The sequence below is a fragment of the Sinocyclocheilus grahami genome, unplaced genomic scaffold (assembly GCF_001515645.1).
Source record: "Sinocyclocheilus grahami isolate Dianchi unplaced genomic scaffold, SAMN03320097.WGS_v1.1 scaffold252.1, whole genome shotgun sequence".
NCBI lineage: Eukaryota > Metazoa > Chordata > Actinopteri > Cypriniformes > Cyprinidae > Sinocyclocheilus > Sinocyclocheilus grahami.
In genome coordinates this window covers 615,886-634,719 of record NW_015505431.1, presented here as the reverse complement: position 1 = coordinate 634,719, position 18,834 = coordinate 615,886, and the positions used below count along the sequence as shown (strand labels likewise).

General features: G+C 36.3%; 1 protein-coding gene across 1 annotated transcript in view; it reads left to right on the top strand.

The window, feature by feature from the left end:
- LOC107598529 (tuberin-like) overlaps positions 1–18,834 on the top strand; it is a gene marked incomplete at its 3' end in the record, with an annotated part of 41,053 nt that overhangs the window by 1,541 nt on the left and 20,678 nt on the right. The window contains exons 4-26 of the mRNA XM_016289901.1: positions 339–449; positions 534–681; positions 1,088–1,205; positions 2,846–2,894; positions 2,983–3,108; positions 3,203–3,276; positions 3,914–4,040; positions 4,126–4,269; positions 5,491–5,628; positions 6,565–6,668; positions 6,752–6,833; positions 6,918–7,073; positions 8,053–8,163; positions 8,243–8,365; positions 8,507–8,613; positions 9,663–9,816; positions 10,084–10,206; positions 10,617–10,751; positions 11,687–11,876; positions 12,080–12,173; positions 12,622–12,724; positions 12,806–12,900; positions 15,591–15,719. Of these exons, the coding sequence (XP_016145387.1) occupies positions 339–449; positions 534–681; positions 1,088–1,205; positions 2,846–2,894; positions 2,983–3,108; positions 3,203–3,276; positions 3,914–4,040; positions 4,126–4,269; positions 5,491–5,628; positions 6,565–6,668; positions 6,752–6,833; positions 6,918–7,073; positions 8,053–8,163; positions 8,243–8,365; positions 8,507–8,613; positions 9,663–9,816; positions 10,084–10,206; positions 10,617–10,751; positions 11,687–11,876; positions 12,080–12,173; positions 12,622–12,724; positions 12,806–12,900; positions 15,591–15,719 (2,741 nt within the window). The remainder of the gene's footprint in view (positions 1–338; positions 450–533; positions 682–1,087; positions 1,206–2,845; positions 2,895–2,982; positions 3,109–3,202; positions 3,277–3,913; positions 4,041–4,125; positions 4,270–5,490; positions 5,629–6,564; positions 6,669–6,751; positions 6,834–6,917; positions 7,074–8,052; positions 8,164–8,242; positions 8,366–8,506; positions 8,614–9,662; positions 9,817–10,083; positions 10,207–10,616; positions 10,752–11,686; positions 11,877–12,079; positions 12,174–12,621; positions 12,725–12,805; positions 12,901–15,590; positions 15,720–18,834) is intronic.

Below are 18,834 nucleotides of genomic sequence, written 5' to 3'. Positions count from 1 at the left end.
TAGGATAGGACAATATTTGGCCGAGATAAAACTATTTGAAAATCTGGCATCTGAGGATGCAAAAAAAATCTAAATATTGAGAAAATCACCTTTAAAGTTGTCCAAATGAAGTTCTTAGCAATGCATATTACTAATCAAAAATTAAGTTTTGATATATTTATGGTAGGAAATTTACCAAATATCTTCATGGAACATGATCTTTACTTAATATCATAATGATTTTTGGCAATACAATGTATTGTTGGTTATTGCTACAAATATCCCCGTGCGACTTAATACTGGTTTTATGCTCCAGGGTCACATATGAGCAGATCTACAGTGTGTTGTGTGTGTTTCAGCATGCGGTGGAGGCCGTGTGGAAGGCCGTGGAGGACATGATGCAGCCTGAACAGCCGCCTGAAGCCCATCATGCAGTGCTGGTGCTGCTGAGAGCCATTATACAGGGACAGGTGCACATTTTGAACTCCTTGTGAAACACAGTGCAGTGTGGCGGCAAACACCACTCACGTTTTCCTCATGATCTTCTTGTGCAGGGTGAGCGCTTGGGTCCGCTCAGAGCCTACTTCTTCAAGATCATTCTGGACTATCAGCCCTCTAATGAAGATCTGGCCGAGAGACTGGAGGTGTTCAAGGCCCTCACGGAGAACGGGAAAGACATCACCTACCTAGAGGAGGAGATCGGTACGGTTCACGCATGCTTTGATTCATCCTGGTGTTCTTAAAGAGATAGCACACCTAAAAAGGGAAATGCTGTCATCACTTACTCGCCCTCATGTCATTACAAACCTTTATGAGTTTCTCTCTTTTCTAAGCACAAAAATAATACATTTTGAAGAATGTTAGGAAACAAACAGTTGTCGGTAGCCATTGACTTCCATTGTATGGGAAAAAAATACTATGGAAGTCAATGGCTAACTGTTTGGTTTTCAGCATTCTTCAGAATATCTCCTTTTGTGTTCAAGAGAAGAAATAAGCTCATTTGCAGCTCACCTGTATGACTTTCTTTCTCCAAGAAGATATTTAACGGCTGTATAAATGGCTTGTGTAGCATCATATGCAGATTGTAATACGTGTTTGTATGTGTCAGCTCGGTTTGTTCTGCTGTGGATGGACATCGGTCTGTCATCAGATTTCCTGCATGTGCTCGTGAACTTGGTCAAATTCAACTCCTGCTACCTGGATGAGAACGTCTCCCTCATGGTCCAGTAAGACAACGCACTCACATTTGCTTTTGAAAGCTTCTGCTTAAATGCTTGAATACTGACTTGTAGACAGGTATACACTACCGGTCAAAAGTTTGGGATCAGAATGATTTTTAATGTTTTTTACAGGAGTTTCTTCTGCTCATCAAGGCTGCATTTATTTGATCAAAAATATAGGAAAAAAATTTAATATTGTGAAATATTATTATGATGTAAAATAAAGTTTTTCTATTATAATATACATTAAAATGTAATTTATTGCTGTGATCAAAGCTGTATTTTCAGCATCATTACTCCAGTCTTCAGTGTCACATGATCCTTCAGAAATCATTCTAATATGCAGATTTATTATCAGTGCTGGAAACGGTTGTGCTGCTTAATATTTTTTTGGAACCTGTGATACTTTTTTTCAGGATTCTTTGATGAATAAAAAGTTACAAAGAAGAGCATTTATGTAAAATAGAAATCTTTTCTAACAATATACACTACAGTTCAAAAGTTTGGGGTCAGTAAATTTTAATTCTTTCTTTTTTTGAAAGAAATTAAAACTTTTATTCAGCAAGGATGTGTTTAATTGTTAAGAAGTGATAGCAAAGATTTATATTGTTAGGAAAGATTTATATTTTGAATAAATGCTGTTCTTTGGAACTTTTTATTCATCAAAGAATCCTGAAAAAAGTATCGCAGTTTCCAAAGAAATATTAAGCTGCACAACTGTTGCCAACATTGATAATTCTAATAATAAATCAGCATATTAGAATGATTTCTGAAGGATCATGTGACACTTTATACTGGAGTAATGGCTGATGGAAATTCAGCTTTGCATTACAGAAATAAATTATATTCTAAAGGATATTAAAATAGAAACTATTATTTTATATTGTAATAACATTTTGCAAGATTACTGTTTTTTTTCAGTGTTTTTGATCAAATAAATGCAGCCTTGATGAGCAGAAGAGACTTCTTTAAAAAACATTACAAGTCTTACTGATCCCAAACTTTTGAACGGTAGTGTACACTGCAGTTCAGAAGTATGGGGTCTGTTTTTAGATTGTGTTTTTTGAAAGAATTAATACTTTTACTCAGCAAGGATGCATTAAATTGATCAACAGTGTCAGTAAAGACATTTATAATGTTACAAAAGATTTCAGTTTCAAATAAATGCTGTTCATTTGAACTCTCTATGCATCAAAGAATCCTGAGAAATTGTATCACAGTTTCCACAAAAATATTCAGCAGCACAACTGTTTTCAACATTGATAAAAATATAAATATTTCTTGAGCACAAATCAGCATATTAGAGTGTTTTCTGAAGGATCGTGTGACACTGAAGACTGGAGAAATGATGCTGAAAATTCAGCTTTGATCACAGAAATAAATTACATTTTAAAGTATTTTGAAGTAGAATAATATGTAACAATTTTAGTGTTTTTACTGTATTTTTAAACAAATTAATGCAGCCTCTGTGAGCATAAGAGACTTCTTTCAAAAACTTGCTGACCCCAAACTTTTGAATGCTGGTGTAAATTTGTCTATGTATGAATTTCTTTTTAATTAAAAAAATTGGTTCGGTTAAAATAGTGAAGGAAAAGGACATATAAGAGTTTTCTCATGCGTTAACTTCATTGATTTGTTTCTCACAGGAAAATCTGCCTTCTGTGTAACCGGACGACTTCCTCCACAGATATCGAGGTAAAAAAAGTGGTGTTTGACTCAGTCTTTCAGGATTATGATAAAAGTAGTGATAGCTGAATCTGTTTATCCGTGTGTGTGTGTGTAGGTTGCGCTGCAGGTGTTAGACGCGGTGGTGTGTTATAACTGCCTGCCCTCCGACTCTCTGACGGTGTTCATCATCACACTGTGCCGAACCGTTAACGTGAAGGAGTTCTGTGAATCCTGCTGGAAGGTACACAGAGAAGTATTCAGCCGAGTTTAATACATCACATTTATGGTGCGGTTCATAAGCATGCTTTGACCTCTCTGTTGTTGTTTTTGTCTAGTTGATGCGTAAAGTGCTGGGAACTCACTTGGGTCACAGTGCCATATACACCATGTGCCGTATCATGGAGGAGAGGTACACACCTTATAACGACAGAAGACAGATTTGTGATTGGTTAGAGAGTCAATAGGCTATAAATATAATAATAATAATAATAACAGTACTTATATAATTGAAAAAATATTTGTTCATTAAAAACATTTAAGCTTTTATATAAGGTAGATTTTCATTAGTATTTCCGAAAATAGAGCAAAAAATGCTCTTTCGGTGTTCGGCTGAATAAGCGAAAAGACCGAATAAATTGTACCGAGCAGTGACGTGATCAAATAGAGGCGCGCACTAATGCAGGAAACACGTCTGCAGTGTGGAAGCATTTAAAAGTGTCCGAGAAAGACTCAAAAATCATTACAAGCACCGACAGCGAGAGACTGTTTAGCACTGCATCTCATGTCTCCGATGAGAAGAGGAAGAGGTGGTTGTTGCTGGTTACTCTATGATGATTGAAATCGTGAAATGTAATGCCAATCGCAAAATTATATTAATATTTAACTTTTTAAACAAAGGCAAACATTTATTAGCATTTTTTTTTTGCTTTAGTATTGAAATTAGGATTGAGAGTCATTGGTGTTGGCATGAACTGCTGAATTATTGTGATGTTGACGGATCTAGTGTTCTCAGTAGTGTGTATGGTGTGTGTGTGTGTCTGGTGTAGGGTGTACAGTGAGGACGCCGCTCTTCTCAGGGGTGCTGTGTTTTTTGTTGGTATGGCGCTGTGGGGAGCTCACAGACTTCCTGCCCTCAAAAACACGCCCACTCTGGTCCTGCCTTCCTTCTACAAGGTATGTGCTAATTTGCCATCAGTTTGTGTTTTTAGAAATATATTATGAAACCTACTAGTGTTTGACCTCTGACCTCTGTGCCCAGGCCATGAGCTGCACGAATGAGGTGGTGTTCTATGAGATTGTGCTGTCGATCACGCGACTCATCAAGAAGTATGGCCGAGAGCTGCTCGTCGTGACATGGGACATCCTGCTGTCCATCATAGAGAAACTCCTGCAGCAGATACAGGTACACACAGGGTTTAAATTGGGCCGGGGCCATCCCGGCACATAGACTCCAGGGCCCGACATTAACGCTTCATTAACGCCAGACAAGTAACATGATTAAAACATCAGTAACCAAAAATAACTATGTAAACACCAAAACGCAAGTATTATTCTGATTTATTACATTTAGAGTAAGTGGCGAATAGTGGATATAGCAATTGTATATAATGCATCTATTGACGGAATAAGGTTGCGCTGCTGAGGCGAGGCTCATGCAGTCTCTTCAGGAGAAATCAAAACGCGCAACACTCAGCATCCTGACGTAAAAATTCAAAATGGAAAGTTTTTATATTTAAAATACAGTTAGTTAGGCAACATCACACAATGTTTTCACCATTACGACTGTTTAATAGTTCTATAAACAGTTCAATAAGCAAATACAATAATATTAGGTTACTTACATTTTAGGCAGAAACAGCGCATCTCACAGCAACCAGCCGATTCATTGCTGATTGATTCCGTGTTTTGAACGAATCGGTTGAGTCAAAGTTTCATTAGCCCATGCATAAACATCTGATGAATCTGCCCTTTGAATGAATCGTTTGAATGAACGACTCAATGACTTACTCATTAAACACTCACTACTGGCACCTACTGGCGTTTTAATTTCGTTGAAAAGTATCATTTCCACCATCATTTCTTGTTTGTATATTCAAAAATATTTAAAATAATCTCATAATATTATTTAATGCAGTTGTATTTTTCAGTGTAAATGATTTAATTTGATAACGTATAGATAATCACATTATTATAATTGAATTTATAGACCAAATGTAAGAATTTGAAATGAAAGTATTAATGAGATTAGTGGGAAAATGCCCTCTATAAAGGTAAAAAACAACAAAAGTTCAGAATAAATCATATTTGCAAAAACACAAAACACACACACAAATATAATAGCTCGATACCACAGAGCCCCCCCCCCCACATAGCAAATCCCAATTTAACCCCTGGGTACACACACGCACACAGACACACGCACGCGCACACACAGACGCACACACAGACACGCGCACATGCACAGACACATACACAGACACACGCGCGCACACACACACACAGACACTCACACTCTCTCTCTCTCACACACACACACACACACACACACACAGACACACAAACACACTGAGATGTTTTATGGGCATTTGTTTGCTGACGCTCTTCATATATGTGGTGTGTGCAGATGATGGGCAGTCCTGATCTGAAGGTGATCGTTTATGAGTTACTGAGCACCGTCGAGGAGCTGTACGAGCAGAACGACTTCCACGGATCCTCACAGAAATTCTTCAGCCTGGTGGAGAAGTGCGCCGATAAACGTCCCGTGAGTTTCACTCGCTCTCTGTCCATCTGTCCTCTTCTGAAGCTGTCTGGTTTGATTCACCCTTCTTGAATGTATTCATTTATTTAAATGTCGTATTAAAAGTTTAATTAAACCGTGTTATTACATTTAAATTATGTATATATTTATTTGAATGTATTTTTAAAATTAAATTAAGTATAAATTAAGGATGATATTCAGACTGACTAAATTTGTTATTAAATTCAAATGTATTTAATTTAAATGATGTATACATTTATTATTAAAATTAAATATACATTAAGGAGGATATTCAGTAATGTATGATTATATTTCATGAAAGTATAAATATATTTAAATGTATTAATAAGTTTAAATTAAAATGTATTCAATTTAAATGAAGTATAGATTTGTTTAAATGTATTATTAAAAGTACGTTTAGTATAGATTGAGAATGTTCAGATTAACTAAATGTATTAAATTGAAAGAGTTAAAATGTGTTTTAAATTTATTTTGAATTTATTTAATTGAAAGAAAGTGTAAATGTATTAATTTATTGCTAAATTTTATTTATACATTTCAATGAAGTATAGATTCATTTAAATGTATAATACAATTAAATTATGTATAAATGGAGGATATTATCATTGACTAAATGTATTATTCAGTGTAAAGGAAGAATGTATGAAGAGTTCATTTGCAGAAACAGATTTTCAAACATCATGTTTTCAAAAATCATGTTTTTTCATTGTGCATTCCAATTAATCTCAATCAAACTGCAGTTGGGTTATTTTGATTAGGTTAAAAATAAATACAAAATGCAGCTAACGAACACAATAAAACACAATACAAACAAGATAACATAATAAAAAAACATGATGAAAAAAAAAACAGTTTAAATGTATTTAAATGAATTGCATTATTTTGGTTTGATGGGCTGTTGTTGAATCTGTCCTGTAGGATGCGTCTGTGCTGACGCTGATTTCCTACAGAGCTCAGTCCATTCAGCCGGCCAAAGACGGGTGGCTGCAGAACCTGCTCAAACTCATGGAGAAGTTCTTCAGGTCTGGATGATTCATCATTTTCACTAAAGTCCCGTTTTAAACGAATCCTGGGAATAACACCTCTCTCTCTCTCTGTGTGTCAGGAATGAGAGCCGTACTGTGATCAGGATCAAGGTTCTGCACATCCTGTCCTTCGTGCTCAGCACAAACCGACAGCTCTATGAAGTCAGTCCTAAAGCAGTCAGGCCTTTCCTTGTGTTCATGAGCTCGCTGTTGTTTGTCTTGATCGTCTGTGTTCTCTGTGACCAGGAGGAGCTGATCGAGGTGGTGGTGATTCCTCAGCTGGGTCAGATCGCTGAAGATCGAGATCTGTCCGTCAGGAAACAAGCCACGCAGCTGCTGGTGGATCTCGCCGAGGGCTGCAGCACGCATCACTTCAGCAGCCTGCTCGACATCATCGAGAAGGTAGCGCTGCTCGCTCACGATGCCATTGAAGTTTCAAACAGGAGAAAAATGGAATGCCTGCACTTCCGGCAATTTAAATTTCAAAAAACGGAATTTTTCATGTGTAAGGGAATCTAGATTTCCACCATTTCTGCAGGTCCTTTATATAGCCCTGAAATAGTTGATTAATTCAAGCATATCTAAGGGAATATTGAGTTGTTAAATGTGATAACTATAATTCTTAAGAATTTAATTTGATTTAACAAAAGCTTTTAAAACAAGATATAAAACATTCATCACTTCTTCCATTGGCTGCCTATTCCACAGAGACAGGTCATTAACTGTTTAGCAGTTATTCAGCAGCCTTTGTATTCAAGAGAACAAAATAGACACTTCCGGAGAAATTTGTGTAAATTAAAAAGGTAAAGCCAATGTGGAAGCCATTGTGATTTTTATTTAATGTGATAAATGAGTTCACACTTATTTGAATGTATTATCAGATTTAAATTAAGAATAGATTTATTTTAATTTATTGTTAAATATAAGTATTGATTTATTTCAATGTAACATTACCTTCAAATTAAGCATAGTTTTATTTGGATGCATTATTACATTTAAGTATAGATTACTATTAAATGTGAATAAAGTATAGATTTATTTAAATGTATTATTAAATTGAAAACATTTCAATTTATATATATATATATATATATATATATATATATATATATATGTATATGTGTATAATTGTTAAATTAAAAAGTATGGAATTATTAAAATGTATTATTTAATCTAAATGAAGTATGTATTTTTAATATATTAATAAAAGCATGGATTAATAAGTAGTTTAAATGTGTTTCCAGCGTAGTTTATGCCCAAATAAAAATGACCAAACTCACTACTCAAACTAAAGAATTTTTTTTCATTTTTTTATGTAAAATCCCCAAACAAGTGGACGAGACCTGTTTTGTGTGAGTGAAAGTCTCCTGTGCTCCTGTAGGTTGCTAGTCGTCCGTTAACCTGCTCTATGGAGGGAGAGAGAGAGCTGTCAGTGGAGTCGCCCATGGAGGACGTCCGGACCGCTATACTGGGACTGCTAGACATCCTACAGGTACTACAGTACCTCTTCTGCTCAGTGCACTCATGATTACTCTCTCTAGCAGCTCCAGTGATGCTGTGTCTGTTTCCAGAGTAAACTGTACAGTCTGCCGGCCAGTCACGCCAGTCGAGTGTACGAGCTGCTGATTTCTCATCTGCAGCTTCACTACAAGAACAAATACTACAGTGCCACCGGGAGCTCCATACGCCTCAAGGTCAGACTTTTGACTCCAGTTAGTCAGCAACACCATAGCAAACACCCTGGCAACCAAATACTCCGAATACGTAAACTTTTCAAATCACCTGGACTTTAGAAAAGGCAAGCATGTTGTTTTCTCTCATTGTTTGTGTGTCAGGTCTTTGATTTCTTGCTGATGATGAGGGCCGACTCTCTTCATCGTCTGGGTGTCCCCAATAAAGATGGAGTCCTGAGATTTAGCCCATACTGTCACTGTGACGTTGGGTAAGAACACAAGCATGTGTGTTTAGTGCTGTTTTCTTATTAAGCACACTTATTAAGGAGGATGCTAAATTATATCAAATTTAAATAGTGCTGTCAAACGATTAATTGCGATTAATCACATCCAAAATAAAAGTTCTTGTTTACACACACATGCATGTATATATTTAAGAAAAATGTTATTTTTAGATATTAAATATATTTATTTATAATATAAATTATATCTATATAAATATAGACATGTAAATATTTTCAAAATATATACTGTATTTGTGTGTATTTATATATACATAATAAATATACACAGTACACACACATATATTATGCAAAAAAAACTTTTATTTTGGATGTGATTAATCGCAATTAATCATTTGACAGCACTAAATTTAAAGTATAAATGTATATACATTTATTTAAAATTTAAATAAAGTGTGAATTGATTTACATTTATTATCAATATTAATTTAAGTATTAATTGTTAAGGATTGACTAAATGTTCTATTAAATTTAAATTGAACTAAAATGTCTTATTGAATTTAAAAGAAGTATTAATGTATGTAAATATATTATTAAATTAAGATTAAAAGAAGTATACATTTATTAAATTTTTTTAATAAGATTTAAATGAAAATGTATCATTACATTTTAAAAAGTATAAATGTATTTACATTTTTATTTAAATTAAAATGTATCATTACACTTAAATGAAGTAAACATTCATTTAAATGTATTATTAAAATGACTAATATTAAAACTAGAAATTAAGGAGAATATTCAGATTGACTGAATGTATTACATTTAAATGAACTATACATTTAATTCCATTTATTATTAATATTAAAGTAAGTATCAATTAAAGAGGATATTCAGATTATAATATTATGTTTATTATAAAATGTAAAGAAAGTATAAATATATTTAAATGTATTTTTAAATTAAATTAACGTATCATTATATTTAAATGTATACATTTATTTACATGTGTCAAAATTAAGTATAAATTATTAAGTACAACATTCAGACTGACTAAATCTCAAATGTCTGGTTTTTAGGGAGTCGGAGAAGAGAGTGACTGATAAGAAGCCAACAGGAACTGTGTCACCGCCGACAGGAAGTCCCACACCAGCGGCTCCGCCCTCCTCCGTTCGCACTGCCTATCTGCCCTACAACCTGGCCTTCAGCGTGCTGCTACAGTGCCTCAAGATGGTACACAAACACACACAGCTCACATCCTCTTCCTTTTAAAATGATTGATGACACCATAGCATGTTCATGGTGTCATGGTACTGTTTTTATGTACCATATATTATCGGTATCGGCCAAAATTTTCATATCGGTGCATCCCTATTTAACACGGTGCCCTGTGGTTTTGCATTCCTGGAACATTCAGTTCAAATACAACACAATCTGTGTGCGCAAATATAACTACCGCGGTGTGAAAGGTAAAGCATCAGCTCCTTGCTTCATTTGCAGGAGAATGACTGGAAGGTTCTGAAGCTGGTTCTGGATAAGATGTCCTGCACCATCCAGTACAAAGTTCTGATCCTGACCTCACCCTGCAACATCGATCATCTGTGCTCCACTCTCTGCTCCATGGTAACACACAGACACACACGACAGACACACACACACACACACACACACACACACACACACACAGACACATACACATACACATACACAGACAGACACACACACACACTTACAGTGATGGCCAAAATGATCAGAACACTAGTATTTTCAGCAGCTAAAAAAATGGTTTTAGATCAGATCAGATCTCTGTGTGCAGCACTGGCTGTTGTCAGACTAAAAGCTCACTGGATTATTACAATTAATGGCAAAATGAATGTTTGGAAATGTAAACTGATAAGATAGACAAAGATTTAGCTGGTGAAAATACTAGTGTTCTAATAATTTTGGCCAGCTCTGTACTACACAGTAACTCAGTGGAATAAACTGTATGGAAGCAAGGTCATTTGAGAGAGAGAGTGTGTGTGTGTGTGCAGGTGACGGACCGCCTGATATCGGAGCGTTTGAAGAAAACTCCTGATGGATTCTCCCTCACTGATGTTCAGCTCGCTGTGGTTCCTGTTCTCACTGCCCTCACCTCCTACCACAGCTACCTGGAGCAGTCCCGACAGGTGACACAAACACATCTACCCCGCTATCCAGATCAGAGCGGAATATAAACATCAGTTTGTTTGTTTTAGAGTTTGTCAGATTTGATCAATTTTAGCTAGGGCTGTGTTCTAAACACTAGTGATCTAGACAGTATCATAGGCACACTCCGAAGGCTGTTTGAAATAACAAGAAGCAAAACTGTGTTACCTTGTAAGTTACCTTAAGTTAAGTATGAATTTATTTAGGTGTATTATTACGTTTAAATTGAATGTACAATTATCACATTTAAATTAAATATGAATTTATTGAAATGTGTTATTGTATTTACAATAAATATACAATTATACAAATGTATTATTACATTTTAATTAAATATAAATTTATATACGTGTTCTTTAATAATTTATGTAAAGGTTTAACTTAAATTTATTACGTTTAAATTAAACGTGTTTATTAAATTGAAATTGAGTATACAATTATGTACATGCATTATTACACTTAAAATAGTATACATTTATTAATAAATGTATTTGAGTTTATTACATTTAAATTATAAATTTATTTAAACGTATTACATTTATTTAATTTAAAGTATACATTTAAATTAAATATTAATTTATTGTTACATTTAAAGTAAGTACACATTTATATTTATCATATAATTTATAATTATTGAAATTAAATGTTTATTTAAATTTGTTGTTAAATTTGAATTAAGCAATCATTTACTTAATGTGTTATTTAATTGAAACTAAATAAAAAATTAAAGTGTATTAATAAATTTAATGTAAGAATACATTTACTTGAATTTATTCTTACACTTTAATTAATTAATGAATCAGTCAACAGCAGATCTAATCTCTGGAGGTGATAGCAGCCAATCATCTGATGCGCATCTAGGAATGTATTGGATAAATGTGTTGACAGCAGAGTTTTTCTTCACCTGTTTTCTCAGAGGGAGCTGGTCCAGTGTTTGGAGAAAGGCCTGATTTACCGCTGTGCTAAGCAGTGTGTGGTGGCTCTGACCATGTGCACCGTTGAGATGCCCGACATCATGATCAAACTCCTGCCCGCCCTCATCGTCAAGCTCACGCACATCTCGGCAACCGTTGCCATGGCCTCGCCCATGCTGGAGTTCCTGTCCAGTGAGTGCAAGCCTTCAGTCGTTTTCCCCGCCCATTCTCACATTCTGACCAATCAGAGCCGCCCTACTCACTCTGAGTCTGACCAATCAGAATATAGCATACATTCTACATTGAGGATACAACCACAGCAAAACGACACCTGTGGATCATATACAGCAGCTCAAGAACTGATGCTTTTTGTCTCGTCTCTCTCTCTCTCTCAGCATTGGTGCGGCTCCCACATCTGTATGCTAACTTTGTAGCCGAGCAGTACGTCAGCGTGTTTGCCATATCGCTGCCGTACACCAACCCCTCAAAGTGAGTGAGCTCATACACACCTGTGAACTCACACATACAGAATATGTAGCCAACGTTTGCCTTCATTAGCTATTTGACTACTTGATGTTCATTTATAATGTTACAAAAGATTTCTATTTCAAATAAATGCCGTCCTTTTGAACTTTTTAGTTCATCAAAGATTTCTTCAAAGAGTTTCCACAAAAATATGAAGCAGAGCAGCACAACATTGATAATAATGTTTCTTTAAACAGCAAATCAGCATATTAGTCATCATGTGACACTGAAGACTGGAGTAATGATGCTGAAAATACAGCTTTACATCAAAGGAATAAATTACATTTTAACATATATTCAAATTGAGTTTAAACTGTAATAATATTTCACAATGTTACTGATTTTATTGTGTTTTTTAATCAAATAAATGATCTTAAATTATGTTTTCTTGTTTTTCCTTCATTCTCTGTAGGTTTAATCAGTACATAGTGTCTCTCGCCCATCATGTGATCGCCATGTGGTTCATACGCTGCAGACTGCCTTTCAGGAAAGACTTTGTTCAGTACATCACCAAGGTGGGTGATGGGATTGTCGGGCTCATGTGTTTACAGATCGATCTGTTGGTCTTGAGTTGAAGTGTGTTTTTGTGTGATTAGGGTCTCCGTTCAAACGCTCTTCTGCCATTCGATGACACTCACGAGCAGAGCAGCTTCAGAGCGCGCAGCACCAGCCTGAACGAGAGGCCCAAGAGGTACGCACGCTCGCACACACATGCGCGCACACGCACTCACACACTCTCTCTCTCTCTCACACTCTCACACACGCAGGGCCAGATCATGGTTTGTCTCATGTCAGGTTTTGCCGTGGGAAGGACTCAAAGCATGATTGTCATTCAGGTGCCTCATTGGTTCATTTTTTGATAGTAGTGTCGTGATTTCTGGCTTTGTGTGTCTGGTTTACGTCAGAACATCAGCTGAGTTTTCACTTCCACTCACGGATGCTAGTTTGACTGTGGGACGTCACTTTTCTTATCGGTCTCATTTCTTTCTCTATGTTTCTCTTTCTCTCCTCATCTGGCTCAGCAGTGACTGTTTCTCAAAGGCAGACTGACTGTCACTTCAAAACCATTAACAAACCATGTTTCTTCAACTACGGCCACTTTAGGTCCCAGGGATTGATTTTTATTCAGACTAATAGATTTCGACTTCTCCTTTTTTGGAGAAAAAGTCACATTAAAACTAGAGATTTTTTTTTTTTTTAGCAAGACTTAGTTTTGATACTTTTCAAATGCTTATGTTTTTAATAAAAAAATGCATGTTTGAAACTATGATAGTCTAATTAAAAGAGGATATTGGTCATTAGTCGTTATTTTAACATTTATATTAGTGTGTATATTTATTTATTTTGTGAAAGCTATGGATTTTGCAAAATTCAGTATATTTATAAATATATTTTAAAACATGTTTTGTGCATTTTCGATAACTTTCTATAGGTTTTTTGGTCATTTTATTCCAAAATATAAAAGATCTAATTTTCCACCACAGAATTATGATGAATTATGATTTAAGATGTGATGGAAATGACGCAGTGGTGGACATTTTTCTGAGGGTTCATGAAAGCAGTGTGTTCATCCACTGTTAAACATTAGGATTATTAGTAGACAAATTTAATTAACGAGTTAAAAAAGTGTGTGTTAATGGAGTTACATTTCTAAAAGGACTGAAAATGCCCATAGTTGAAGAAACACCTGAATACAAACAGTACACACATCTCTAAAACTTGTGTTGATATTTAATAATGAGCTTATCCTGGAATAGTCGAAATAACTAGTCATATGATGTCTCCAACAAAGGGACCAATAAACTAGAGGTTAAGAGTCCTGCCTACTAACATCTGGATTTGAACTGAAGCAAGTCTTTTATTTTCTAATCCTTATTATTTTCCATTCATTTCTACTTCATTCTGTCTTTGCTTTTCTTGATTTCACTTTTTGTATTGGTTGTTAAAACAGCCATGGTCCTGTAAGCCAGTTTACTTGAACAGGAATCTCCATAGTAACGACTTCCTAAACCATTTTAACCAGCACACCTGATGCAGCCAACAATGCATTGCAATCATTGTAACAACAAGACATATCACTAATACAGTCCATGATCAGTTATGTCCAGAGTCACAAAACCGTCTAATCTCATTGTCCTGATACTGATTTCAGGTTAATTCTCTGTGGAAACCACCGTCAGTGTTATTCTTTTGCAAGTTTTGTGTCTTGTCTTGTCATCGAGGCTGGAGCTTTGAATGAAAAGCCTGAAAAAGAAAAAGATCAACCAATGCATTTACATGCACAAGAATATCCATATATTTATGAAAATGTAGTCATACAAATAAGATTTATACTCTCTCTGTTTTGTTAATTACATTGAGCATCATTCAAGAGTAGACAAAATTACTGTATGAAATTATTTAAATTATTGCTGTTTCAGAATTCACTGCATGTGAAATAAAAATACATTTTAAATAAAACAATCATAAATCACAAAAAAAGATTCAATATCTTATTGGTTTACCTGTATGCCATGCGACCATTAACCAACATCAGAAAACTGAAAATGCTAATGTGTTTTTAAAGTATTAAATATAAAGTCAATATTTTAAGTCAGAGGCTGGCAAGTAAATGTTCATTTCAGAATAAAATTTCCCCTAGAAAACCAACCTTAATCTAAAATGACGTGCGTATAAACATGGTTCATACTTTTTTATGCTCTTTCTAGTTTATCAGGCCTTACATTCTCTGTTCCAGTTTCTAGTTTAACTCCATCCGGTCATTCATTTGTGTTGTGTTTGCTGTATTAAATCACACACACATACACACGATCATATCACTGTTTTCCTATTACTATTAATTTCCAGTATGATAATCATAGCAGTGTCTGAATGCTTTTTTCTTCCCTGTACCAGTATGTTTGTGCTCTCTGATGAGTTTTTTATTTATTTTCTCCTCTTTCATTCCTTTGGTAGAATGCTGACAGTATATTGCTTACTTTATGCCTTGTTAAGTGTCTGTTGATCTTTTTGATGCTGTTTCTCCTTCCAGTTTTCTGTTTCCTCCTTTGTTTTCTTTTTGTTTTTTGAGTGTCGTCCCTGTTTTCTGGTTCTCAGTGTGCACTGCTGACTAAGTTACTTTGTTTTCCTTTCACTTCCTTATTTGACCCCTCCCCCCTCCTCTGATTGGGCCATGCGTGATGGGCGTGGTTTGGGGGGGTGCCGACACCTCGGATCCGTCACCTGTGATTGGTCGCTGGCCCCTTTCGTGACACTCCACAACCAATCGCACTCCCCCATCCATCCATGCCGACGTGGTTAAAATGCCCCGAATTCCCCCCGACCCTCCCTGGTCACGACGTTATGCTGACGCACACCTGACCTCGTTTGCCCTCGGGGCAGTTTGCGGACGACCAAAGTGGCGAAGCAAGGCCCCAGCGCAAACTCTCCCGTTAAAGACCTGAAAGATCTGTCGGCCATGGACGCCTTCCGCTCCCGAAGCATCAGTGTGTCCGAGCATGCGGTGCGCAGGTAGAGCATTTTTGGTCCCCTCAAAACTCAACAACCGATTGGTATCCCTGCTTTTCCTTTTCTGTATGTAGGGACGGTGGGTGGGGCTTGGGCAGTCGGGGGTGGGGCGTTGTCTTGGCGATGCGGGGTGGGCGTGGACATCTGGTTTGGGCTAATTCTGATTGGGCAGGAAAGGGTGCATGCTGGAGGAGGGTTTTGTCGTTTTCTTTCGTTTCATTGATGGTGATGTTGACTGCATGCGCTGAGCCTTGCGAGCATCTGTTTTGATTTCAGCCTAACCCCGTTTTGTATTTGCTTTTACCGTGCTTATTGTGCTGTTTGTGATGGTGTTTTTTTTTTTTTTCCTTTCCGTGAGCAAATTACTACGGAGCCCCTAAAGGGACATGGTGATGGAAAAAAAGAAACAAGACGAAAAATACTTGAGTGTTTTTGCGTTCGCCTGCAGAACTTTTGCATTCACTCGATAAAAACATTGTGTTATATATCAATGGTTGTGCGTTCTCTCGCAAAAAGTTTGTGTTCCCCCAAGAAACTGCGTTTTATTTCAGTGCTTTTGCGTTTTCTCGCAAAACTTTTACATTCTCTCACAAAAATCTAGCTTTCCTCAAGAAACTTCGCATTCGCTTGCAAAACTTTTACATTCTCTTGTAAAAGCTGTTGCGTTATCTCTAAAAATGGTTTGCTTGTAAAATGTTTGCGATGAATAATATGAGATTGGAGGAAAAATGATATTTCAGAACGTCTGCGAGAAAAATTTTGCATCCGCTTACAAAACGTTTACATTCTCATTTACGTTCACCCAAGAAACATTGCATTATATTTTAGTGTTTTTTTTGTTTTCCCCAAAACTTTGCATTATATTTCAATACTTTTACGTTCTCTAGAAAAACATTCGCATTCGCCCAATATACTTTGCATTTTCTCGCAAAACTTTTCCATTCTCTTGTAAAAAAAAACGTTTGCATTTTCTCTCAAAACTCTAAAAAAAAAAAAAAATTAGTTCAATCATAAACCATTTATGAGGTTGGAGGAAAAATATTTTATCTTGGGATAACACAATACTTTTGCGTGAGAAACGTTGCATTCCCACACAAAACTTTCCCTCGCAAATGTTTGCGATCCCCAAAGAAACTTTGCATTATAAGTCAAATCTTTTGCATTCTCTTGCAAATCTTTTGCGTTCCCCCAAGAAACTTTGCATTCTCTTTCAGAACTTTTGCGCTCCTCTGAAAAATTGCAAACGAAAACACTTGCAAATGCTTTGAAAAATAATATTTTCCCAGCCCATTTTTTCCATCTCCATGTCCCTTTAGGGGCTCTGTACCGCACACAGGAAGCATGCGCAATTGAAAGTATGCATTTACACATTGGAGAGACTAGCTTCTCTGTCTTTGCTGTTTTTTGAATGAGATGGACGGCAGTAATTCAGCTCCCAAAAACTAGGGGGCGCACTTGCTCAGTCTGCTGCCTGTCTGAGCCTGTTTTAACCTTCACTTATTCACATCATATTCACACACTCTTTACACATGATCCAGGTACAGTATCCATCCATGTTTTATCATACTGCATTTTGAATCATCGCACAAAAGTCGCACAATAATACGCTGCGAACACGCTGAAAACGTTTCACTGACGCCCTCTTCAAATGCTGTTCCTCCATGGTTTTATTCGCATTTTTTCAGAGCTTATACTTACCTGATGTCATTTCAAATCCATACAAGTTTTTTCAACACAGTTGCACTTTTTCCGTACAGCAAAATGCATTCTGTTGTTTTCCCCTCCCAGTTTTGTTTTCATCTGCATAAATATGTAGCCTGTGCTCCTGAGCTCATGAACAAACTGCAGTGTCGCACATAATGCTGGGTACACAGTAAAAGATTTTTAAAATCTTATAAGATCTTCAAAATGTGAGAGACCACAAACATGAGGACAAAAAATCCTAGATTGAACTGTTTTGCTCCTATAGTGTGCGGTGTGCCGCGATGTTCCCCCCACACATCAGGATTTCTGATCGTAAATATTCAATATGTAAAATATTTACGATTCGCGATCGGGGCGCCTCCGACGTTCTTCCGAGCAGATTCAGTCACTCTTAACACACCTCACACCACAGGAAAATCTGATAAGATAATCTTTAGAACCACCAAGATAATTGGGACATTACCTAGGATTGTCGGAAGGGGAGAAATCGGCCCAAAATCAGCCCGATTATCTTGTGGCGTGTACCCAGCATAACCAGCAGATAGCAGCGTAGCATCAGATGAGATTCTGGCAGAGGGAGACATTTCTAGTAATATTTGCCCTGGAACATCTGTGTTTTATTAACCCAGTGCATCTAATTGCCATAAAACCTATTAATCAGTTCAGCGCCTCCAAGTTTCAGGATGTTAATGAATAGAGCGTCCGCTATTAGCCAGCACAGGGACTTCATACGGCATATTTGTTTTATTATCTAGTATGTCTGCAAATTACCCTGCCATCGGTTTACTAATTGCCTAAAGTATTTCTGTGCCAAGGGCTTTTGTTTGGGTAATTTCAAGGTTGCTCGTTATGATTTAATGGCATTTTTGGTGACACAAAAGCGAGCTAATAATGCCGAACTTGATCTAAATCACAAGCAGTTTGACTCTTCCTGTGTTAAATGAAAATGTACAGTTTTTAAATGTTTTAAAACTAAAACTCTTAAAATGTTTCCCTCTAAAAAAATCCAATATTAATTGCTCAGTTGCTACCCACTGAAGATTTGTACTGCAGTCACTATTCCACGCATTCATATTCAGCTTAATGCATCAATAAAGTACAATTGCATCGACAAACCGCATCATTTATTATTCCACAGACATCAACAATAATCTGACTGCAGCTAATAGAGATGATTGAGGGCTTGGTGTGCATGTGAAGAGCCGGCGAACAGTGAAACGTTTTCTGTGTGACACGGCACTGAAAAGATGTTTATTTGGAAATTGTGCCTTTTGGAAAAAGATCAACTGGTTTAGAGGATATCATAATTTTCATAAAAGGGTTTGGTGTTATGATCAGCTGTACTGAATGCCCAGGATTCAGAGACTTTATGGACATTTATTCGGCTATGAAATTCTAAGTTTGATTTAAATAT